A 26,874-nucleotide genomic window follows, 5' to 3' on the forward strand; every position below is an offset into this window, starting at 1 on the left:
TAATGCAGAGTATTGGGGTCCAGATATCTGGCACCTAAAACAAAAAGTTATAGATTTGGAAGACAGGTCCCGAATAAATAACATTAGTTTTTATGGAATTCCAGAAAAAATGGAAGTCAATAATGATGTGAAGAACTTGCTACTAACGTTAATACAGCTGCTACTGCCCATATCTTTTGAGCATCCCCTTGATTTGAAGAGAGCTCACAGAATTCGATCAAGAACTTCAACTTCAATATCTTGAATCTAGACCTAGATCAATTATAGCATGCCTCTTACTTCATGAACAGGTCCGCCAAATATTAACAGCTGCTCATAAACATGGCCTGCATGACTTGGAAGACCATAAAGTATTTATTGCTGCAGACTTCTCTGAAACCAATGCCAAACGAAAAGCGTTCCTGCAACTTAGGCCAAGACTTCGCAAATGGGATATCAAATATGGTCTTTTAGAACCTGCCACAATGTGGATCACAATGGATGGGAACTCAAGGGATTACACAGAGCCTGAGGATCTGGTACGCTTCCTGGACAGTTTGGATGACCAACATGTGGATTCAACACCACTGAACAAAACATCTATGAATAGTCCGCTTCAATTACAGAAAGATCCACAAAGCCATTGCACCAGTAGATTACACGTCCGTACCTTTAAGAAACAGTTTGACAGAGATAAAGCAGTCCACTGCGTAAAGTCACTCACACAGGAAAATCCCAGAGACAAATCAAGATCACCTCTAAAGTCACCCACGTCTTTTAATAAAGTAATTGATGCTCAACCTTCCACTATCACTTCTTCCAGCTAGATGAGTATATTTATACATGCTATGTATTAATATAATGTTATTACTTTTTTACTGCAGTTATTAATTCTGATAGATATGATTTATTTCCTATCCTCATATATTGCTGTTCAATAACCATGTACATTTCCTACTGTATTTGTATTTGCAGATTTTCTCTTGGATAGATTTTATAACTTAATGGAGTGGTTTTTCTTATAATCTATTTACCATGAGTGGTTTTCCTTTCCTCCCCTCCAGAGTCTGGGTTTCGAATTGAGGTTTAGACCCACCGATGAAAGATACATATTCTTTGATCTGCAGTGTTCTTTTACATTCTAGCACTTAGAACGGTGTACTTACACCATTTAGAGTTTAGTGTTAACAATATTTTATGATTATAGTTCCACATTTTGGTTTCAGGTTTACTATACTCCAGATATTTTTTTTTCCATCCAGTAAGTTCTCATTATCACATTACCATATAATTTATCTACTTCCTTTTCCCTTTTTTAGCATTTTGACTCAGTTTCACACAGTACAAATATACTCTAACATTTTTAGTCAGCGTCATGACAACAAGTCCTAAGCAAATTGTCTCTCTCAATGTCAATGGCTTTACTAATTACATTAAAAGGAAGAAAAGTCTTTCCTATTTAGCTTCCAAACATACTGACATTGCTCTCATCCAGGAGACTCATCCATCTGATATAGAATCAGAAAAATTAAAACGAGATTGGGTAGGCGCCTGCTAGAAACACCTCTTCTACACTAATAAGTGATAACTGGTCCTGGTACAGAGTGTAAGTACCCCTTGGTACCCACTACAAGCCAGGCCACCCTCCTACATATATCCCTCCCTTTCCACACACTCAGATGCAGCTGTTGGACCCCCACAGTTATGTCAGTGGGAAGGCATTACCTGATTGGGCCGGCGGTAGCACTGGTGGCCCCCCTCTGACAGATGCTTTGGCCTATCCTGTGGCCACTGCGGTCCAGCTTTCCTGGCGGCGGGACTGCTGGGTGTAGGACCTGGTGATCTGTGGGTGGGACTGGGAGTTGAGTTGGGGGCTAAAAGGGAAGAAGAAAGATGTTTCCTGATGGGGTCATTGGTGTAGGAAAGTAGCCTTGTCTAGCATGGTTGCCCCCACTTTTGGCCTGTTTGTTAGTGTGTGTCAGTGCTCATAAATAAGAACCTATATAACAGTATATTTTGCCTGTCTCACTGGGATCCCGCAAGCCAGGAGCCCAGTGCTCATAGTTTATGGCCTAATGTGTATGCCTGTGTAGTGCCTCAGTACTTATGCTCTCTCTACCTTTAAATTTGTCACTGTAGGCCAGTGACTACATTTACCAATTTCAATTGGCATACTGGACCCCCATTATAAGTCCCTAGTATATGGTAACTAGGTACCCAGCGCATTGGGGTACTAGGAGATCCATATGGGCTGCAGCATTTCTTTTTCCCCCCATAGGGAGCTCAGACAAACCCTTCCACAGGCCTGCCATTGCAGCCTGCGTGAAATAGTGTACACACTATTTCACATCCATTTTCACTGCACTTAAGTAACTTATAAGTCACCTATATGTCTAACCGTCACTTGCTGAAGGTTAGGTGCAAAGTTGCAAAGTGTGAGGGCACCCTTGCCCTAGCAAAGGTGCCCCCACATAGTTCAGGGCCATTTCCCCAGACTTCGTGAGTGCGGATGCCATTACACGTGTGCACTACATATAGGTCAATACCTATATAAAGCTTCACAATGGTAACTCCGAATATGGCCATGTAACATGTCTAAGATCATGGAATTGTCCCCCCCATTCCAAAATGGGGGTCCAATTCCATGGATCCTGGGGGCTCCACCATGGACCCCCAGTACTTCCAAGCCAGCTCTCTGAGGCTTGTACTGCAGCTACAACTGCTGCCACCTCACATACCGGGTTCTGCCCTCCTGGGGTCTGGGCAGCCCAGTCCCAAGAACGCAGAACAAGGCATTTCCTCTGAGAGCAGGGTTACACTCTCTCCCTTTGGAAATAGGTGTTACAGGCTGGGGAGGGGTAGCCTTCCCAGCCTCTGGAAATGCTTTGAAGGGCACAGATGGTGCTCTGGCGGGAAGCTGGACAATTGAGAGGGAAGTGACCATTCCCCTGTCCATCACCACCACAGGGGTGGTGCCCAGAGCTCCTCCAGTGTGTCCCAGACTTCAGCCATCTTGCTTTGCAAGGTTTGGGGGCACTCAGGAGGGCTCTGAGTGCCAGCAGGTGATGTCAGAGTCCCCATCTGATAGGTCTATACCTGATAAGGTAGCCAAAACCCCTGTCAGGGCTATTTAGGGTCTCTCCTCAGGGTTCTCTTCAGACTATACTTGCTAGTTTCCTTCAGTTTCCTTCAGGAATCCTGCAACAACTTCAGACTCTTCGGACCTCGGTTCAACCGCAGCCTGCTCCAAGAAACGCTGCAACTGCAACAAAGTGTCTACAAGAGACACTTTTCTTCAGCAACCTCAGCTCCAAGGCAGCAACTGCAACAGTTTCCACGGTGTGCATGCTGTCGGGACTCCCTGTCTTCATCCTGCACCAGAAGGACCAAAGAAATCTCCCGTGGAGGGACAGAGTCATTCCCCTGCCCCAAGCAGGCACCTTCCAAGGTGTCAACCGGTACCCTGTGACTCCTCTCACGGTGACAAGCATGCTCCTAAGGACACAGAAGGTGGACATCCTCAACATAGACTGTTCAGAGTTCCTGCTGATGCAATTTGGATGAGGTAAGACCTTTCCTTCTGCGAGAACAACGGTACCCCTGTGTATTGTGTCTTCTTCGCCTCCTGAGGCCTCTGTGCACTCTTTGCAAAATTCCTTCATGCAGAGCCTGGCCCAGGTCCCCAGCACTCCACCCTGTGACATTCAACTCACTAAGTTGTTCTCTGGCAGCGTGGGACCTTCTTTTGTTGTGCTGAATCAACTGTGTTTTGCACCTTCTTTGTACCAAGATCCTGCGGCTTCTGAGGTTGATGGCTGGCATTCTGAAGGCTCTCTAAGGTGCTGAGCGCCCCCTCTTCCTCCTCACACAGAATTGTGTCCCAAGTCCCTCCTGTTTCCATCCAGAGCCATTTTGATAAAAAATGCACTTTTGTCGTAGCCGAGGCTTGTTGGTGCCTTCCAACAAGAAATCTCATCTGCAAAGATCTTCCCACGGTGGGACAATTTTTGCATTATGCAGAAACCCGCTGAAATGTTCTTATGGTGCATTTCTGCAGTCTTCTACTAACCAGGGGCTCTTCTTTTGCACCCTCTTCTGGGTTGGCAGGGGCTCCTGTCCATCCTGGAACTTCTCAACTGTGTCACCCAAATAAATACCTTTAATTTTGGTAAAACTGAGTATTGTCTTTACTTGTGTATAAGTACTGTGTAGCTATAAGTGGTATTGCATGAGCTTTGCATGTCTCCTAGTTCAGCCTAAGCTGCTCTGCTGTAGCTTCCTCTATGAGTCTAAGGTGCTATAACACTACTACTTCACCAATGAGGGATAACTGGACCTGGTAAAAGGTGTAAGTACCCAAGGTACCCACTACAGACCAGGCCAGCCTCCTACAATTGGATTCTCCCCCAGTCACAAAAAGTGGGGATCGAGGGTTAGGTGCTCCTGGAGCTAAAGCCTTATGTATTTTCCATCCAAAATTAAAGGTTGGAAAATGTGGTATGGTTCTTCCACACGAAAAAAGCTTTGTGTGGAAAAATCTACCCACTCTAATTCATGCAGTGTTTTGGGCCAGATGTATGAAGCAATGTTTCTGTTTGCGACCGGTGGTCCGCTGACCCCAGCAGGTGACCATCCCTGTGATGGTGGCTATTCCCAAATGGGTCACAAATGCGACCTACCTCATGATTATTAATGAGGCAGGTGTCTTGCGACCCATTTGGGAATTGCAAACAGCGTTAAACACTAAGCAGTTTGCGATTTACTAATAGTAAATTGCTGTTAGGAAATGGAAAACCTTAAGCTACATACAACTGGTCTTTTGTTTCATTGAGGTAATCTTGCTCTGAGTGATTTAGAATGCATTCCAAAGAATCAAACCATCAACATGGATTTAGTTTTTTGCATCTACGTTTTGGAATGAGAATTATGCATTTTTAATGAATATTGTTTGATGTCTGGACATAAGTTAATTCCTTATCTAAGGATGCTGAGATGTAGGAGTCAAGCTATTCATCTGTTTTGCAAAGATATGACTGAGTCTATTTACAGTTTTTAGGAGTGCCTTTCTTACAGTCTAAGTTAGGTGTAAATTATTAGTGACTAAACAACTTGGGTATGTTCTGGAATTTGCATCTGAATGTGGTTGTCATCCTTTATTTTGGTCTCACTTATAAAACAATTTGGATGTCACACTGTTAGTGCTGAATTTAACCTAATGATCTTGTGTTTTGTGTTTCAGGTGAACAGGTTTCTCCAGAAGATACATTTTAAGACTTCTTCTGGGCATGACATTTTTTTCTATGACAAAGGGCAAGTACCAGCAAAGTATGACATTCTAAACTGGGCTTTCAAAAGCTTACGTGTTTTGGAAGTTGTTAAGGTTGGACATTTAGATCTCACAGCACAGCCAGGGCAACAACTTATCATCAACGAGAGCGCCATTACGTGGCATTTTAGTGGTGACCAGAAGAATCAGGTCAGTCTAATGTTCTTCAGACATTCAACTAATGGCAGTCAGGTGGGACCAACTTCAGCTATTTTAACTTGAAATCAACGAATGTTCCATCCTGTCAGAAGCATTGCACCACTTTTAAAGTTTAAAGAGAGCAGTAAGCTGCGGAACACACACTGCTAAGCACGTCCTGTCTAGGCACTAAGGGGCATAATTATGAACCCCGTTGTGTCACATTTGCAACACATTGTAATGCAAGTGTGTCACAACATAAAATAGAGATTTATGAAGCCATGCAAGGTCACTTTGCGTGGCCATGAGTGGCACCAAAAATCTGAAGTAGGGAAACAGAGCTCAAATTGCTGTGTTGCCTTACTCTGCCCTGAGAAGGCGTTTCATGGGGGTTGAATGGGTGTTCCCACACAAATCCAATGGTTTCTGACGCAGTCCCTGATTTGCCAGAAGTGGGAGACCAGGGAACGCACTAAAAAGACACACCTTTTCAGGGGAAATGTAACAAGAAGTATTTATTTTTCATTTCGCTAGTTCCTCTTTCTATGTGTGCTGCATTCATCACAGCGGTGACAGATATACGATCCGCCAAAATCGTAACCCCATTCTGTCCCCTAAGTTTTAGATTTCGACAGATGAAATGTCTGTCACCATTGTGACCGAATAACCCATCCGCCAAGTTTTAAATCAGGCCCCAAGTTGTTATCTTAACTGCAGTCACTGTAGCATGAGTCATAAGAGTATCTCTGGGCAGCTTTCCTTGGCTTATGAGTGGGCAAGAACTGAGTTCACCCTCACATTACCAATATATACAGCTTACCCTTGCAGGCCCTTTCTTGATGCAACTATCTTCAATGATTCCTCACGATGTATGAAAATTAACATAGAACCCTTTTAGCACAATCGTATACTGTCCACATTGCATGTACTTTCTTTCTTTAAATATGACTTGTTAAACCTAGTGTACGCAAAATAAAAGCACATTCTAGAATTTGTGTTTAGCTTCCTTACTATGAGAAATTAAATTAAATTTGACTTAGAACATATTCATTGCTGCATAAAACACATTTTAAATATTAGCATATTGTACCCTAGAAATGACATTTTAAGACATACATATCTGAGGTTTCAGCCAAACAATGAATATTCAATTGATGACACTCAATGATGTTCATATTCTCCAAATCTTTGCAAAGCATTCTAAAATCAATTAAAAAATCAGGTAATCTAAAAAAACTATTTACATTCTAGAATTTGTGTTTAGCTTCCTTACAATGAGAAATTAAATAAAATTTGACTTATAACATATGCATTACTGCATAGAACACATTTTAAATATTAGCATGTGTTACCCTAGAAACTACATTTTAAGACATACATTTCTGAGGTTTCAGCCAAACAATGAACATTCAATTGATGACACTCAATGATGTTCATATTCTCCAAATCTTTGAAAACCATACTAAAATCAATTAAAAAATCAAGTAATCTAAAAAAAACAATTTTACTATTTTGTGACTAAACAAATGCTTGTGGTGAAGGATGCATTGTGTGCTACCACTGAACAAATTAAGCACAGTTTCTTCTCGATTCTACTTCACTTCACAGAATCCTCGCTCGGTCTGCAGTGAGAGCTGCCTCCCAGGGTCCCGCAAAGCCCCAAGAGAAGGGAAGCCTGTCTGCTGCTTTTACTGTGTGCCCTGTGCCGATGGGGAGTTTTCCAACAGGACCGGTATGTGAAAAACTGGCTTCCTAAAGCCTCACATTAGAGAGATGTTAAATACTGGGAAACTTGTTCTGTTCTTGATGTCAGAAGATGAATAGTGCCTGCAACATAAAACCACCAATAAGATGAGATCAAACAAAAAAATGGTTAATATAGTATGCTCAAAGTAACATCTGCATCCTGCATTTTTTCTTTGTAAACACGTAATTATTTTACATGTAATCAAATATCACTTATAGTAATAGTATCATAACATCATAATATAAGTAATAGCACTTATAATATAAGTAATATCACATATAGTTATATAAGTATTATCACTTATAGTAATAGTATCATAATGTAAGTAATATCATGTAAAGTAATAACATCATAATATAAGTAATAGCACTTATAATATAAGTAATATCACATATAGTTATATAAGTAATATCACATATAGTAATAGTGTCATAATATAAGTATTATCATGTAAAGTAATAATATCATAATATAAGTAATATCAGTTATAGTAATAGTATTGTAATGAAAGTAATATCACTTATAGTAATGGTATCGTAACATTAGTAATATCAGGTATAGTAATAGTATTGTAATGAAAGTAATATCACTTATAGTAATGGTATTGTAACATTAGTAATATCAGGTATAGTAATGGAATAATAATGCAAGTAATATCACATATAGTAATAGTGTAAAAATATATGTAATATCAGTTATAGTAATAGTGTCATACTATAAGTAATATCACATATAGCAATAGTGTCATAATATAAGTAAAATCACATATAGTAATAGTATCACGATATAAAGAATATCATTTACAGTAATAGGATCATAATATAAGGAATATCACACATGGTAGTAGTATCACAATATAAGTAATATCACACATGGTAATAGGGTCAACATATAAGTAATATCACTTAGAGTAATACTATCACAATATAAGTAATATCACACATGGTAGTGGTGTCATATTATAAGTAATATCACTTACAGTAATAGTATCATAATATAGGTATTATCTCACAGTAATAGTATCATAATATAAGTAATATCACACATGGTAGTAGTGTTATATTATAAGTAATATCACTTACAGTAATAGTATCATAATGTAGGTAATCTCACACATGGTAATTGTTGCAGAATATAAGTAATATCATTACAGTAATAGTATCATAATATAAGTAATATCACACATGGTTGTAGTATCACAATATAAGTAATATCTCTTATAGTAATAGCATCATAATTTAAGTCATATCACTTATAGTAATAGTGTCACAACATACGTAATATCACTTATAGTAATAGTTTCATAATATAACTAATATCACTTATATTATTAGTATCACTTAGGAGATGAGTAATGTGTCAGCTTACATGACATATTGCAATGGTCCATTTCTTGCAAACACACTTCCCAAGGTGCAAGGGTGCCTGCGTTGGCGCTAGACAGCCAAACTGGGGCCAGAGTGTGGGAAAAGGATGAAATGCACTTATTCTTTCAAATATGGTGGAGTTCTGCCCTCCCCTGTCACGCAGCACAGCAAGGTGATTTGCTGTGCTGCATTGCATGACATTTTTGCAACTTTTCCACCTAGGGCTATTTACATGATTCCTATAAGCAAATAGTATTTATCTACTTCACACATGGTGGAGCATGGGCTGAGAAGGATTGCTGAATACACTCTTGAAGGCATTTCTCACTATGGTGTAATGTTTCCTGAAGGGAAAATGTCAATAGCCAATTTTTACACGAAGAACTTTGGGTGGTAAATGGCACCTTCATATCCCAGGTGCATCGTTTTACTTTTTCTTCCTAGCATAACGAGGATGGTGATTATTTGGGGGGAAGTGTTATGGTGATGTTCTACATGGGTATGGTGGATGTTAAATGCTTCTGATATATACCTATTACTATATTGTCATGTTTCCAGTCTGGAAATGGTAATTAGACATTTTACACAGAGGGGATTACGGGCTTTCAAGGGCTGCTGAATACATTTGTTCTAAAGGGTCCTGTTAAGGAGAGTACGTTGTTACACAGGTAGCTCCAGCAGAGCACATGAGGTGGAGGCAGTGACATTACCTAGGATGGTGAAGGCTGAAGAGATCAATGGATGACCCAGGACGGTGAAGGCAGGATGCTGAGAAATGGAGCTGTCTGCAAAGGAGCGGCGGCCACCTTGTATCCTTTAAAAGACTGTAAACATGAGAACAAAGCCGGCCTCAACTAACCCAGTGATATGACCCGGGCCTCAACCTGACACAGCCGCGATGGAGTCAGTGAGTTTTCTGGAGCGGAGACCTCTGACAATCATCATCCACATTAAAGCAGGCAAACACCTGCTCCCATCATATGACCTAATAGTGCAAGTACCCATAAGCGATGAGGAAGAGGTGTGTGCCACGTGGAGACAGCGGCAGCAGTGAGTAGAGAATAGTCATTCTTGCTTCCCAATGAAATCAGATGCAAAGGGCAATGATACGCATGCCTACCTGAATGAAGCCTCTGTGGAGCCCACTCGAAGGCTGGCACTTGCTGGGACATAATAGTGAGAAGCTCCTGCCTCAATGCCTTGAACATGAACAAATCTATCATGCTCTTAACAGAAAGGTGCCAAGGAGATGCAGACATCAATGCCAGCAAATTAGTCCAGGGCAAAGAGAGAACTGCAGATCTATTGATGTTCTACTGAACTCTCACAAGACACCTCATTTGGGGAAGTTAACTCGTCAGTACAGTAATGAAAATGTCAATTGAAAAACGATCACCCCACCCACTGTCCAAGGAAGACTTACAGAGCTGCCTCAGTGACCTTGAAAGTTAAATATCCAGTGTGGCCACTAAGCAAATGCAGGCACTATAGACTGATATGACAGCAGACCTATTGGATATGAAGAAGGTCCTACGAGCATTGGACGATCAGGTATCCACTAACAAAGATGACACAGTGGCCTTCAGTCATGAACTAGAAAAGACCAACAGACCAAAATTCAAGTGAAAATTAGTGTGCTATGGGGCAAGTGCACAGACGTAGAAGACCGTTCCCGCTTTGATAATATTAGTATTGGAAAATGGATTATTGGTAAGGGCAGGTAAGTACCTACACTTAGAAATAGGCCAATAACCTCCAATTAGGTCCAGTTAGGTCTCAATAAATTAAACTCAGCTCAACCCTTGGTAGCTTAGCAACGAGCTACAAGGCTTAACTTACGAGACAAGTATGTAAAGCATTTACAAATCACAAAACAGTAAATAAGAAAAAACACAAAACACAATAAAAATCCAACACCAACTTATAAACATAGATTATATTTTTATCTTTAAAATGACACCACAATGATTAAAACTGGGTAAGGGGAACCAGAGATATGATTTTTTAAAGAATTAATATTTTCTAGCGCAGAGAAGCAACTAGCCCTCAAAGGGTTACAAATGTCACACTGGAAAGGGACAAAGTCCAGAGTTCAGGCCACCCATGAGGTAACCATGTCACACTTACTTTCAGAAGTGTTTCTTGATTCAGGAAAGTGGTCCACAGCACCATCCAAGTGTTCAAAGGCTCTGATTTGCCTCTTGGGGTTAGGGTCTACAGCTCCCACAAAGCACCTCTTCAACCTATGGAGTTGCTCCAAATGTCTCCAAACTTCTGGATCTTCTTCCATATGTCCTTTTTGGGTCCTTGAAGTGTCCACAACTTGATCCAAGGTTCCAGAAGCTCTGAGTTGCTCCTTGGGAGTTGGGACTACAATTCCCAGAATGCACCTGGTCAGAATCCACAAATGGCCACTGGAAGCTGGTCAACTGGGCTGTGCTTCCAGAACTTTATGCAGGGGACTCTGGGCAGCTCCTTTGTACCTTTAGCAAAAAGGGAGTGCCTTCTGAAAGCAGTAGATGACAGGCAAAGTCCTTTTAGTGGTGAAGCCCAAGTGTGCAGCTGGTGCAGTCCTTTAGAGTGCAGTGTCCAGGTGCAGGTCAGGGGTCCAGCAGGGCAGTCCTTCTTCTTCTTTGTCTTGCTCCTTTTAGGCATCTGGTAGGGATCCGAGGTTTGGGTGCAGCTCTGCCATATTTATCCTTGCTCCTGGGTGAAAAACAAGGAGGTCCTAGTTCTCCAACCAGACGCAGGGTCCTTCCCCCTGTGATGACCACTTCCTGGGAAGTGTGGGAAAAATCAATTCCAGGGAGCAACAGTCTTCAAAAAGGCTGGCCAATCAGAGAAGGGCACTACAGGGCTGAAGTTGGCAACTTTTCAGGTAGAGTTTAAAACTCTTTACCTGAACTCGTTATATTAAATCCAACAATTGGAAGTTGTGTGATTTATTATAACAATTAATTTGATACCAAACTTGATGTATCTGACACTTAGTGGACATTGTAAATTAAAATAAAGCCTCCCCTTTTTAGCCTACAGAGGCCATTTACTACAGTGAGGGAAAACACATTTGGCTGTTTTACCTCACCAGGGCTTCTAAAACTATTTTTATAATGTCCCTGCTTATAGTTGCATGGCACCCAACCCTAGAGGCACATAGGACACACCTTAGGCGTGACTTGTATGGAAAAATAAGGTAGTTTAAGACTTTGGAAGTACTTTTATTTCCAAAGTCGAATTTGCATTTAACTTTAATTTAAAAACAGCCAGCAAGGCAGGCCTGCCTTTAAAATTACCCTGGGTACCTCAGCAGTGCACCTATGAGTCCACTACCTATGCTGCGGTCCCTTAACCTCCATGCCCTACCATATACTAGGGACTTATAGGTAGGTTGACATAGCCAATTATAATTAGTCTAATTTGCACACTTATTTTATACAGAGCACAGCTAGGGGGCCTCTGCAATCAGCCCCGTTTTCCCGCAGTTAAAAATTGTTTATGGTCCCGTATTGACTATTTTTCGTTATATGAAGGAAGACATGCCCATCAAAGTCCTCGTTCTTCGGGCTCATGGGAGGACTCCCAGAGATTCAACAGGGGCATACCCTAGAGCAGTGGTTCCCAACTCCTGCTCCGGGGCCCCCAGTTGCTCCATTAAGCCTCCTCAGGCGGTCCACGATGGCTTAGAAAATTAACTGATATTAACAGAGTACTAAAGTGTATTTAAATAAAATGGCTAAATGCACAATTGAAAATTTTAAAACATACTGTAAATGTCAAATAATTTGAAATTGGATAATAAAAATGAAACAAGTATCCTCAGATTGATTTGTGGGAGCAGTACAGCTGCAGCGAACAGAATATAGTATGGGTAATGTGTGGTTTCAATTGAATTTAGAAAAGCTCCAGCCTTCATATTAAAATTATTTTTGTCTGTATTTTTGTGTATTGTTTGCGGTTGAAATCATCTGCAATGTTTAGGCCTGGGTCCCCAGCTTCCAGTAAGTACTCAGTGGGGGTCCCCACATTCCAATAATGATTCAGTGGGGGTCCTTGGTTTCCTAGAATGATAAAGTAGGGATCCACGGAAGTCAAAATGTTGGGAACCGCTCCCCTAGAGTCTAAGGGGCTCATTACGACTCACGGTGAGGAGACAGCCGCAGAGCTTGTGGTCTCACCACCAGTCCCATTTCCACTGGGTAACCACTGGGAAACCAAGGTTTTGGCCAGTCAGCACAGTGGAAATGTGAGGAGGCATTGAACTCGGCTCCACATGGAGCTGGGTCCAATGCTGTCACACAGACGGGCCGTTCAGCACCCTCGGAATGTGCACTGTCAGGTACTGGGCAGGGAGGGCCATGCACTGCCCATGCCATGCCCACTTCCAGGCCATGGGCAGTGCAGGGACCACCCTGTTGCCCTCAGCACCGGCTTTCAGAGGGGTTGTAATTGGTCAGGCAGTGCTGAATTTAGCACCACCGTGGGTGGTTACAAGTCCGACCGCCGTCACCCCATCGGAATTTCTGATCCTGGCAGTGACGGAGGTCTTTCAGCAGGTCCACCCGCCAAATTTGTAATGTGGTGGTCGGACAGCCACAGCTGCGGTGGTCTGACCACCACCACAAGTCTGGCAGTCTTTAGACCGCCAGGCTATTAATCAGGCACATAATTCCCAAGCTGATAGCTTCCTCCTTCAAGGACTGAATAATGAGAGAGGGCAGGAAACTGGATGTCATTTTCAAGGTCAAACTCTGAACCTTTTTTTGAAGATATCTTGCAGAGCACCCTAAATAAATACCAGATGTGCCAATTACACATTAGCTGTGAAGGACACAGGTGCAATGGTAATTGACCTTCAAACTTGCTCTCTTATTTCAACTGTACTCTAAGTCCTATGTGGTCTGCACAGTAGAGGAAGTGTAAGGAATCCTAAGCCCAGCCAATGAAGCCACAGTCATGAATTCAAATTAGAAAAAAAGGAGCAAGAAGAGAACAAGGGACACATGGCAAAGAACCAGACCCTCAAGGAAAATGACATGGAAATGAGGATGATGCTTGTGATGCCTGAAGCACTAGTTATGATGTAGGATGTTTGTGGAATACAAATCATGCGCATGCGACGGGGATCCGCATGAAGACAAAGAGGGTGTCGGTGACGGTAAGGGTCTTACCCTTTGTGTCCATTTTTCAATTCAATACAAATCATCTCTGACTGGGCCTCCTCTGGCCTCTGTCATGAAGTTAAACAGGCAAAGCTTCCACTTTTACAGGGCTGCAAAGTCAGGGTACCAGGAGATACAAATTGAAGAATGACGAGGTCTAAGTTGTGGTGGATCAGAGCTGTAGGCTACCACATATTTGATCAACCTATCTGAGAAGCTGTGACTCTTGTTTGAAAAAGACGTTGTGGGGTGGAGGGTGCTCAGAGGAGGAATGGGATTTAGGGCAAGTCGATGGGGATGAGTTTGAGGGTCCATCTCACAGGCCTTCTCTTCTCCTGCATTGTGTTGGAGTCTGCCGGGTCCTCTTCCCCTGTCTACTGTGCCCGACCACCCCCATAGACAACAACCGAGGCACTGGATGGAGATGGGCTGGTGCTTGCCAGAACTCAGTGCATGGAATAGGAAATTGTGCTACTACAGAAAATGCATAGGATAGATGTGGGTCTGGGGCCAGGCCTGGGCAAGGCAGGATCTTGTCAACAACAGAGACTTTTCTTTGAAGTTTACCTTCTTCAAAGGCATAAACATGTATAATTAGTGGACTGAAACCCCCAGATTTTTAGATATACTTCTGGAGAAAGAGGAACCTCTGCCAAGGAGAAGAGCTGGAGGAGGAGTACTGCCCTTTTGCCTGTGAGAGTGCTTTGCTCGGTTGGCGTGCAGTTGCTGCTTCTGCCTTTTTGGAGGACAAAGATTGGACTTTGCTGTATTTTCCTGCTTGTGCCGTGTCTCCAAGGGCTTGGACTGAACTTGCCCCTTGTTCTGAAGTCTGAAGGCCAGCAAAGACTTCCTCTGCCAGCACATGGACTCTCTTGCTGAGACTCCTTCCCTGCCAAGTGGTGCCTAATCCCTGGACCCTTGAAAGGAGAAGCTGGTAGAACCAAGACTGAAACCCGCTTGCAAGAGCCATGCCGGAGAAACAAATGATGCAACACCTGCTGCACGGCTTGAAAATTGATGCAACACCGGTGTGGGGCTGCCAAAATCCACAGATCACCCATGCAGCACAGGTTTTCACCACTATGTACCAGAATTTCCAACACATTGTCGCTGGGTGTCAAAACCACAGTGAAACTGTGTGGATCTGAGGTTGCCCGTCCAGAAATCAGCACATCGCTCTTATGCAGGAGAGAAAAACGATGCACCGCTTCCCTGACTGGAGAAGAAACGATGCACGGACTCACTTGCGTGTAAGGAATTGACGCATCGCTGACTTTTCCAATGCATGCTCTCCTGCGCGGCTTTATTTTTTTGACTACCTGTTAGGTACACACTGCACTTAGTTGTCAGGATTTCTAGTCTCCTAAGTTTGGGTAAGCTAGAGGTCTAGCATAGCCCTTGCTCCAAACTTTCCTAGGGAGCATAGTTGTTTGAGTAGTTAGGTACGCATACACCACTCTAGCAAGAATGTCTTCAGTAGAGCCCAACTCTCAGCTCCCAGACATTATGAGGGCCTTACTTTCCAAGAGCTGAGCGAGATGGGTGCCTCTAGAAAACTGAAGACATGTAGAAATCCCAATAAGAGTCTGCTTCCAGGGTTACTCCTTCAGGCTGACCAGGACAGTGCAGGTAGCCAGGAGGAGGAGTAAGTAGAAACTGACCCTCCAGTCCTAGACAGGGTAGATTTAGACTGCACCGGTGAGGGTCAGGAAGAAACTGGGGAACACTACAGCCCTGTTAGGAGCCCGGCAGGTAGTGAGAGGGGGGCCCATGTCAGTAGGCCGAACTTTACTCATAGAGGGTTAGTCGGAAGAGTTCCCAAGAGGAGGGATAGATCCTCCTCTGTCTATACTCATGTCTCCTCAGTATCTGAAGGGACCCTCTGCTCCACCTCAGGGTTAATTTCTTAGATAGGGAACTTAGGAACCTGAGGTGGTTGGAGGAGGCCAAGCTGCGGCTGCAGCAGCAACAGCTGGCCCTAGATAAGGAGGACTTGGCAGTGGAAAGAAAGGGTTTGGGGTTAGCACCCCATCATGGCAGCAATCTTAGCTCTAGGGACAGAAGAATCAGGGAGGACTCTTATGATTCTCGAAGCCTGTGCAAGATAGTCCCACCTTACAAGGTGGGAAATCACATTTACAAATGGTTCACTGCTTTAGAGAGGGCCTTTAAAGTTCAGAAGGTCCCCCAAAGGCAGTGGGCAGCAATCGTGTGGATCTCTGTCAACATCAGGACAGTGCGCGCTCTACGGGCGACTAAAATGCAAAAACCCAGTCTTTATGCAAAGGCATAATTCATGCATTATGTTTATATGCAGTTTGTTAACCTTTTGCATTGAGTTTAACCTTGAAAACCACTATTAATGATTTTTGCAATAACTGTTCATTTGCAAGGTATTTCTGCAGGCTTACCAAGTGTGTCAGGGTGTGGTCCCTTTCTAGGACCTTCTAGAAGCTTTCCCTGCCTCATGACTGGGGTGGTCATTATCACCCTGGCGGTATTACAACCGCAGGGCCAAAACGACGGGAGCACCGCCAACAGGCTGGCGGTGCCTCCCGGCGTATTTTTCCCGCGGTGGTAGCAACGCGGTCGCACTACCGGGGCCGGCAGTTTTCCGCCACAATGGCCCCGGCGGATGTAATCCGCCAGGGCAGCGCTGCTTTCAGCGCTGCCCAGGGGATTACCAGTCCCCGACCGCCAGCCTTTTACTGGTGGTCTGAAACGAAAGGAAAAGGCTGGCGGTACGGGGAGTCGTGGGGCCCCTGGGGGCCCCTGCACTGCCCATGCCACTGGCATGCTGTGCAGACAGTGAAAAGCGCGACAGGTGCAACTGCACCCGTCGCACGGCTGCAACACCGCCGGCTCCATTTGGAGCAGGCTCCCATGTTGCGGCCCACATCCCCGCTGGGCGGAAACTTTGTTTCCGCCCGCCGGCCCTGCGGGGATGTCTAAATGTGCACAGCGGGAGTGTGCGGCCGCATGGCGGTTACAGCTTGGCGAACGGCGGTAGCCGCCCGCCAATGTTGTAATGAGTCCCAAAGTGTGGTTTGTGGGCTGGGCTTGACTCTATATAAGGAAGCCAGGCCCATTCCACATGCTCACTATTCAGAGGTCCCGGTGCAGAGCAGCAGCAACTTCCCTGAACTTCTGTTCCGGAGGGCTACAATGATATTTCCAGGCCTGCCCTTATTATATTGACGATCCTTTAGCAGGGCGGTAAGGCGGAGGTCGTGCTGGGCCCCGACCCCCATTTTCAAAGACATTTGAGCTTTTGGGCCTAGTCCTGAAATTCCTTGTGTGCGTGATAGAGAGGGTCATTCTGACCCTGGCGGCGGCCACCGACCACGGGAGCACCGCCAACAGGCTGGCGGTGCTCCAACGAGCATTCTGACCGCGGTGGTTCAGCCGCGGTCAGAAGCGGAAAGTCAGCGGTCTCCCGCCGACTTTCCGCTGCTCGTGTGAATCCTCCATGGCTGCGGAGCGCGCTCCGCAGCCATGAGGATTCCGACCCCCCCTACCGCCATCCTGTTCATGGCGGGAAAGCCGCCATGAACAGGATGGCAGTAGGGGGGGTCGCAGGGGCCCCCGTAAGAGGGCCCCGCAAAGTATTTCAGTGTCTGCCTTGCAGACACTGAAATACGCGATGGGTGCCACTGCACCCGTCGCACCTTCCCACTCCGCCAGCTCGATTACGAGCCGGCATCCTCGTGGGAAGGTCGTTTTCCCCTGGGCTGGCGGGCGGTTTTTCAGCAACCGCCCGCCAGCCCAGGGGAAAACTTGTAATACCCGCCGCGGTCTTTTGACCGCGGCGTGGTATTTCGGATGGGGGAATTCTGGCGGGCGGCCTCCGCCGCCCGCCAACATTGGAATGACCCCCAGAGTTTTCATGACATTTACATATTCTTGTTTTGAATCAGCAGTGTGCGCAATTAGGCCCTTATTTATACTTTTTTTTGCGCCGCATTTGCGTCGTTTTTTGACGCAAAAACGGCGCAAACTTGCAAAATGCCATTGTATTTTGTAGGTTTGCGCCGTTTTGCGTCAAAAAGCGGCGCAAATGCGGCGCTAAAAAAAGTATAAATACGGGCCTTAATTTCTGGCCTATGATTCTTGGCAGTCAGATCGGCGACAGTGTGCGTGATCATTTCATGATATTTGCATTGTGTATTTCGAATTGGCAAGGTGCGCAATTAATTTCCTGGTATTTAACCTTGACATTCAGATTGGCAACAGTGTGCGCGATCATTTCATGATATTTGCATTGTGTATTTGAAATCGGCAAGGTGTGCAATTTATTTCCTGGTATTAACCTTGACATTCAGATCGGCAACAGTGCGTGCGATCATTTCATGATATTTGCATTGTGTATTTCTAATCGGCAAGGTGCGCGATTCATTTCCTGGCATTTAACTTTGACATTCAGATCGGCAACAGTGTGCGCAATCATTTCATGATATTTGCATTGTGGATTTCGAATCGGCAAGGTGCGTGATTCATTTCCTGGCATTTAACCTAGACATTTAGATCAGCAACAGTGTGTGCGGTCATTTCATGATATTTGCATTGTGTATTTCAAATCGTCAAGGTGCGCGATTCATTTCCTAGCATTTAACCTTGACATTCAGATGGGCAGCAGTGTGTGCGATCATTTCTTGGCATTGCATATTCTTGTTTGAATCGTCAACAGTGTGCGCGATTTATGTCTGACATAAAAACTCTTGGCATTCAGATTGGCAGTTTGCACGATCATTTCCTGACATTTCGTGAAACTTCGAATCGGCAGCAAGGTGCGTGATTCTTTCTGGCAGTAAACTCTTGATTTTCAGATCAGCTGTGCATGCAATCTTTTCTTGGCATTGAATACTTTGGTGTGCAGTGTTTGTGAGGTGCACACATTTATCCTGAGCTTTTTGGTTTTCTCAAAACGCTTAATTCAAAGTGTAGCATTCTTTGTGCTAATTAAGCTCCTAGTACATTTCCTGTTGTTTTTTCATGGAATGTCCAGATAGCCTTTGTCCTCCTGTAAAAATGCAATGTTTATTCTGAAACTATTTTGAAAAAGGATCTTGTATTCTAGACAGTATATGATATTTCATGAAAAGCTCAGATGAAACATTGTATTAACTCATTCTTGATTTTTCCAGGTACCTAGATTTCTTGAGGCCTAGTTATAGTCATGTCCTAGGTTATCCATGATTACAGTATAAGAATTCTTAGAGCCATAGTCTATTGAAAGTCAATGTTATTATATCTTGACATTGTGTTGTTTAACCTCTTGCTTCCTACAGGTCTCCTTCCCAGCTGTTCCCTACCTAATCCCCTTTTCCCCCACTTGGACTCTCTCAGGCTCTGTGGTATATCTATTGGAGTTTTGGAGCTTTCTAGTGGTGGACATGTTGGGAACGTGCGCAGGCCCCGAGAATCTGGTCTCCCTGACAGAATAGTGAGCCCACAAATGTAATATCCTCCCGGTTTGCGTTTGTTCTCAGCATGGCCACAATGGACGAGCTAGTTAAAGTTATCACGCAGCTCCAAGCAGAAGTTGTATCATCTAAAGACATAGCAGCCAGCTTAGCTGAGAGAGTGAGTCAGTTGCAGGAAAGGGTAGAAAAGAAGGAGAAAAGTCCTTTGGGTGCGGCTTGGCCTGGTCCTCCTCCTCAAGCTTCAGGAGGTAATCCTCCAACGAACATTTCCCTCAATGTTCCCTCAGCTATCGCACTGGCTCCTCCAGAACGGTTTTCAGGCGATCCCCTGACAGCGCAATCTTTTTTGGTTCAAGTGGAATTACATTTTACCTGTCGCCAAACACTTTCCCCGATGCCCAATCCATGGTGGCCTTCTTGTTATCTTTCCTCACTGGGGACGCAGCCACCTGGGCAATCTGTCTTGTGCGTAAAGACAGTCCCGTGCTTTCCAATTGGAGAAATGTTGTCAGTGAGTTTGAACGAGTGTTTGATCGAAGAACAGTGACCTTGTCGGCAGATCAAGAACTGTTAGACTTGCGACAAGGTAACCAAGACTTAGTTTCCTACTTAGCTAGTTTTAATTGGCTGGTAGCAGAGACATCTTGGCCTGAAGAAAAGCAAGCTGCCTTGTTCTATAAAGGACTCAAGGATGAGTTAAAGGACATTCTTGCCCAAGTAGATCCTCAGCCTACAGATTGTCAAGATCTGATAAACCTTGAGACTAGATCATCGTCTTGCAGAACGACGGGAAACACGCAAAAAGACTGAGAAACATTCACGAACACAGAGAATCAATAATTCAGAAAGAGAGTATCCCAGAACCCATGGAAATCAGAACTATCAGGAGACCTTTGACGAAAGGACCTACGTAGAAAGAACGGACAATGTCTTTATTGCAGGCGCAAGGGTCACTTCTCCAAAGATTGTCCAATCAAACCAAAGGGCAAACAAGGTCGTGTCCAGAAAATTGCAGCCAATGTACAAGTCGAGCCGGAAAAACTAGATTGCCCAAGATGTAAAGAAGGGTCGCTCTTGGGTGTCACCATGGACCCTTCACAGTCTAGGCACCTCAAGTTGGGCATTGCAGTTCAAGTAAAGAAAAATAACTATTTCAAGAAAGCCCTAGTAGATTCTGGGGCTACAGGGAATTTAGTTGATGCCCAATTGGTTCGCGCATGGGTTCAAGTAAAGAAAAATAACTATTTCAAGAAAGCCCTAGTAGATTCTGGGGCTACAGGGAATTTAGTTGATGCCCAATTGGTTCGCGCATGGGGGATCCCATGCACCAAGAAGAAGACTCCAGAAATAATACAAGCAGTAGATGGAAAACTCTTGACTGGAGGCCCAGTAACTCTTCAGACTGTCCCCTTGTGGGTGATCTGTGATGGGGAGATCAAAGAACCAAACATGAAAAGAAGCTCATCTTTGATGTCATCCATGCTCCTCAGTATGGAATTATCCTTGGCTTACCATGGTTAACTCATCACAATCCTGAGATTAACTGGGCAGAACGGAAAGTCGTGTTGTCTTCCACCTTATGTAATGAGAAATGTCTCCAGACGTCTTGAGTCGCCAAACATTGCAACTCTCACATAGCCACTGCAGCGGAGAAAGTAGTAAAGTTGCCCTGGCAGTATTAATCCTATGAAGATGTGTTTGATGAAAGAGAAGCAGAAACCTTGCCTCCTCATAGACCTTATGACTGTTAAATTGATCTAACTCCTGGTGCGATACTCCCTAGTTGTTGTGTGTATGCCTTGTCAGAACATGAAAATCAACACCTACGAAAGTACTTAGATCAATTTCTAGAGAATGGCTTCATCCGCTCTTCCAAGTCTCCTGCAGCTTCTCCTTTGTTTTTGTCCCCAAGGTTAATGGGGATCTTTGAATCTGTATTGACTATAGGGGTTTGAAAAAGATCACAGTCAAGAACAAATACCCCTTGCCTCTGATTCCTGTCGTGTTGGATCAAGTGAAGACAGCAAAAATCTACACTAAGCTCGATCTACGACTTGCTTACCATTTAGTCAGAATGAGAGAAGGTGACAAATGGAAAACTGCAGTCAAGACAAAATATGGGCCCTCATTACAACCCTGATGGTCGGTGTTAAAGTGGTGGTAAAACCGCCAACAGGCCAGCGGAAAACAAAATGAGATTACGGCTGTGGCAGAAACCGCCAACATAGACAGCCACTTTAACACTCCGACCGCCATGGCGGTACAAACAAACAGCGCGGCGGACACCGCCAACAGACAGGCGGGAGGCAATGTACCACCCACCCTATCACAACACGCCTATCCGCCACCATTTCCTGGGCAGAACCAATGCGAATAAAAACACTGCAGATGCAGTACACAGAAGGGAAAACACTCATCTCTCCACACCCCACGAGGTCCAGGACGACATGGAGCCCGAATTGCAGATACTGCTGGAGATGGTCTTCCTTTTCCTCTATCAGGAGCTCCAACAACGGCGGCGACGACCATGGTGAGTACTGCACCTACAACACAGGGGAGGGGGAGGGAAAAGAGAGTGACACACACACGCAACACGCAACACCCCCACCCCCACCCTCACCCACAACACCATACACACAAACACATGCTGCAACATTACATATACACCTCCCAAACCCCCTGGAAGAATGCAAGGACAAAAGAAAATTATTTGACAAATGGAATCATGTGAAATATCATTATCAAAATGCTAAATCAAGTATATATAATTATGTTCTCCAAATACACAAGTCCGGATAGAGCACCAATCATTGTCCGTGGACCACTGGGCCCAAAATGCATGGGCGAGGCCCACACTAGATACCTGACTCGAAACGGAGAGAACACTGGAGGGGCATCACATAGAAAATATACAGGCACCTCAAGGGGAGGGGGACACCTCAGCCTGATGAATGCACGGCGCCACTGCTCCACGAGGGGGCTCCATGCCCACAGTTTGGTCCTGGGGAGTACAAAGCCACAGTCTCTCAAGTCTTTCCAGTGGGTGGTTTGCCTACTTCTGCATCCTGGGGAGTGCAAAGCCACAGTCTCTCAAGTCTTTACAGTGGGTGGGTTGCCCACTGCTTAATCCTGGGGAGTGCAAAGCCACAGTCTCTCAAGTCTTTCCAGTGGGTGGTTTGCCCACTGATGCATCCTGGGGAGTGCAAAGCCACAGTCTCTCAAGTCTTTCCAGTGGGTAGGTTGCCCACTGCTGCATCCTGGGGAGTGCAAAGCCAACGTCTCTCAAGTATTTCCAGTGGGTGGGTTGCCCACTGCTGCATCCTGGGGAGTGCAAAGCCACAGTCTCTCTAGTGGATAACAATCTCCACTAGTTCTGGAGGAGGCATGGTGCCCAGAGTGCTTCATACTGCCAAGGACTGAGGTAGTGGATGTATCTCTCCACTGGTTCTGGAGGGGGCATGGTGCCCAGAGTGCTTCATCCTGCCAAGGACTGAGGTAGTGGATGTATCTCTCCACTGGTTCTGTAGGGGGCTCGGTGCCCAGAGTGCTCCACGTGCAGTGTGACCGGAACAATACACTCACCTGGGTGTGTGTGCCATGAGATTGCCGAGGTACAGGTAGCATGATACGCCATGGAGGCAGAGACATACCCCACACTGCTGCGGCTTCGCATTCCATATGCATGTGACAACTGTGATGATAGTGATGCTTCATGGAAGCTGCCCAGGGTCCTGGAACTCACCACCAGCCTCGGACGACTGACCACTGGGGATGGTAGCCACATCAGTGGTAGTGCCACTGTCTGAGGATGTCGCAGGGCCGCTGGCGGTGCTTGTGGCGGTGTCAGTCGTGGAGGTGCTTGCGGCGGGGTCTGTGGCAGCGGTGCTGGCTGTGGGGTCTGTGGCGGCGGTGCTGGCGGCGGGGTCTGTGGTGGCGGTGCTGGCTGTGGGTTCTGTGGCGGCGGTGCTGGCTGCGGGGTCTGTGGCGGCGGTGCTGGCGGTGGGCTCTGTGGCAACGGTGTCTGTGGCGGCGGTGCAGGCTGTGGGGTCTGTGGCGGCAGTGCTGGTGGCGGGGTCTGTGGTGGCAGTGCTGGCTGCGGGGTCTGTGGCGGCGGTGCTGGCGGCGGGGTCTGTGGCGGTGCAGGTGGTGGTGCAGGTGGCTGTATTCTCCGCCGTACAGGTTGGCGTCGACGTGGACAGAAGGTGTGACACTGGTCCCTCAGTCGGTGCCACCATGCCCTCTCCTGACCTGCCCTTCAGTTTTTGGCCCTTCCCCACCTTTGATGATGGCGCAGCTGTCTTGCCACTATTCCCCTTTTGTTTTCCCTGACCCCTTGGGGGCAGGTGTTTACGGCTTCGCCCTCCGGGATGTGGGCACCTTTTTCACCTTGGCAGGTGGCGGAATGTCCTTGCCCTCGCTCCGTGGCACACTGCAGTCCTGATGGTTGGCGTACTCCATGGCCCCACAGTTGTTGGCACCACTGTGCCTGGGGATGTGGTGGCTGAGGTGCTGGGCTGGGACCTGGAAAGCCTGGCCCTGGGGGAAGGACGGAGAGGGGGAGGTGTAGGGAAGAGGTCAATGTTAGCCAGGAAAGGTTTTATAGACACATTGGGATGGGTAGATGGAGAGGGTTTGGGAGCGGAGGTCGAGGTAGTAGTTGTAGGAGGTGTACGTCTGCTGAATTTGGGTGAAGGTGCATGGGCTGGAGGCTGTTGTAAGGTGGATGGCTGTTGGGTGGTTGTGTGCCTGTGTTTGTGTACTTTGGGAGGAGGGCTCACAGACACACTGGGAGAGGACACTGGGGATGTGTGAATGGTAGTGGGGGTGCTAAGTGCACGTGAGTGGTGTGTGGTGATGGGCGTGCTGGTCATGGAGGTAGTGGCTGAGGATTTAGAGCATACAGGTGTGAGTGGAGATGAGACTGGGAGGGAGGAGGGAGACATGGAGGAGGAGGACACAGTGGAGGCAGTGGATGTTGCTGTGTCTGCAGGAGTATGCTGCTTGTGTGAGTACCTGTGAGATGTGTGGTGCTTATGTTTGCCTGAGCCACTCTTTTGTGTTGATGTGTGTCTATGCTGGTCTGATGGTGTGCTTGGGATAGGCTGAGTTACAGGGGATTGGGTATGGGTGGAGGAAGTTGGAGCAGGGAGGCTGGACACAGGGACAATGGCTGCCATCAGTGCTGAGGCCAGAGCCTGAAATACTCTCTGTTGGGCTGCCTGACCAGAATGAATGCCCTCCAGGTATGCATTTGTTTGTAGCAAATGCCTCTCAACACCCTGGATGGCATTCAGAATGGTAGACTTCCCAACAGTGAGGGAACTCAGGAGGTCAATAGCCTACTCACTGAGGGCAGCAGGGCCTGAAAAACATGGGGCGAAGGAGAGGCCCACCCTCCTGGGTGAGTGGGCACAGGACACATACTGAGGGGCTGCTGGGAGGGCAGTGCTAGTAGGGGGGGTGGCAGCTGTACCTGTATATGCGGTGGGCACAGTGGGGCCCGCCACCGCAAGGAAGCTCCCATCAGAGGAGGAGTCGCTGTCGCTGGTCTCTGCTCCTGTCCCCGCCGTGGAGCTCCCCTCGCCCTCCGTCCCACTGGTGGCTTCAGATTCTGTTGTTTCGCCCTCCAGGGCCAAGTGGGATGCAGCTCCCTCCTGCTGCGGTGCCAATGCTCCTCTGCCTGATGATGCTATTGCACACAAGAACAGGGAGACCACAAAAAGGGTGGGGGAGACAGGAGAAAGACATGTTAAGTGCATGCAACACCACTAACGTTGGCGGACACAACAGACACAACAGCCCTCTGCACTACGCCATGCACTTATAGTTCCTAGATTAATCACATGCCCATGGGGTACAAGGCCTAAGCCCGATTGCTGCACACCTGGAAGTCACAAGAGCCTCACTAGGTGTAGATGGCACTAACCACTGGTGGGATTGGGGTGCCATAGAGCCTGCCTCACAAGGGACCTTGCCTACCAAGATCGACCTGGCCAAGGGGAACCCACTGCCCATCTACCCCACCCAGACACCTTGTAATGCGCGCAGAGTCAGCTGAATGAGAGTGTACTCACCCCCTTGTGGCTGCTGTGATGCCCTCAAGCGCCCATCCAACTCCTGATACGCCACCGCCAGGATCTGGAACATCAGGGGGGTCATGGTGCGATGGCACCCCTCCCACGTTGGGAGGCCATCCCCAGCTGGGCCTCCGCTGTCTTCTTGCTCCAGCGGCGCAGGTCCTCACATATTTTACGTCAGTGGGTGCTCTGTCTGTGGTGGACCCCTAGGGTCCGGACGTCCTTGGCGATGGCACGCCGAATAGCCTTCTTCTGGTGGGCGCTGACCTAGAGGAATAGTACAGGGGGAAAGGAAAATCATTACCCGTCCGGCCTTTCATACTCTTTGACCCACGTTCCCACCCTTGCCCTGACGCATATACACTTACCGTCCGCACATGCCGGCCCATAGCCCCCACCCCATTTATCTGCCATCCACACCACTCCAAACAGGCATTGCCCATACAGCATGCTCACTGTGTACTCACCTGTTTGTCTGGAGGACCATAAAGTTGTGTGTACTGGGGGAGGACTCCATCCACTAGTTTCTCCAACTCCTCCGAAATGAAGGCAGGGGCCCTTTCCCCAGACACATGAGCCATCGCCGCTTCCAGACACAGGTCACGGCAGCACTTGCAGTGTAGGTCCTCTCCTGTTGAAGGTCAGGTATCAAGTGAATGAACAGACAGAAAATGACGGTCATGTCTGCGGTGGTACGTACCATCACCGCCGGCATACATCGTCATTGGCTCCTCGGAGCCATAGGGTCCCATGTTAACCAACGCTGGATTACACTGCGGTCTTCGACCACCCACTGCGACGGTGTACAGCGCCAGCGCAGTTACCTCATATCCCCTTGTCCCATCTTACTGGTCAGGCAGCCGCCATTTCAGGGGGCCACATGGCATTATAAAATTAACTGCGTAACACCAATGTAGGCCTTGAATACACACAGTTACAGGCACATAGCGGAATAATAAATGTGTGCAAATGACATTTTGTGATACCTCAGTGTTGGCTGACTCTGCTCGCTGTTCTCCTCCATAGGGCACGTCTGCTGGGGCAGATGATGAGATGGCGGCATCCTCCAGTGTACAGACTGATGGTGGACATGTCGACAATGGAAGAGAGACACATAACAGTCACCTACAGACTTGATCGTGCAACAATCCATGAACTGTATGCCCAGTTGGAGCCAGACCTGATGTCAGCTATTTGCCATCCCACAGGAATCCCCCCTCTAGTGCAGGTCCTGTCAGTACTCCATTTCCTGGCAAGTGGTTTCTTTCAAACAACATTGGCCATTGCATCAGGGATGTCCCAGCCAATGTTCTCTAAAGTGTTGCCCAGAGTGTTGTCTGCCCTGCTGAAACACATGCGCAGCTACATCATGTTCCCTCAGGTGGAGGATTTGCTGTAGGAAAGTACCATCTTGCCTGGCATGTTACCCCCATATTTCACTGTATATATGTTGTTTTAGTTGTATGTGTCACTGGGACCCTGTTCTCCAGGGCCCCAGTGCTCATAAGTGTGCCTGAATGTGTTCCCTGTGTGATGACTAACTGTCTCACTGAGGCTCTGCTAATCAGAACCTCAGTGGATATGCTCTCTCTGCTTTCTAAATTGTCACTAACAGGCTAGTGACCAATTTCACCAATTCACATTGGCATACTGGAACA

General features: G+C 46.5%; 1 protein-coding gene across 1 annotated transcript in view; it reads left to right on the forward strand.

Annotated features, from left to right (window-relative positions):
• Positions 1–26,874, forward strand: part of LOC138279155 (vomeronasal type-2 receptor 26-like) — a 307,217-nt gene that overhangs the window by 272,349 nt on the left and 7,994 nt on the right. Inside the window, exons 4-5 of the mRNA XM_069219377.1 lie at positions 5,219–5,455; positions 7,052–7,175. Of these exons, the coding sequence (XP_069075478.1) occupies positions 5,219–5,455; positions 7,052–7,175 (361 nt within the window). The remainder of the gene's footprint in view (positions 1–5,218; positions 5,456–7,051; positions 7,176–26,874) is intronic.

The sequence above is a fragment of the Pleurodeles waltl genome, unplaced genomic scaffold, assembly GCF_031143425.1.
Source record: "Pleurodeles waltl isolate 20211129_DDA unplaced genomic scaffold, aPleWal1.hap1.20221129 scaffold_68, whole genome shotgun sequence".
NCBI classification, from domain to species: Eukaryota; Metazoa; Chordata; class Amphibia; order Caudata; family Salamandridae; genus Pleurodeles; species Pleurodeles waltl.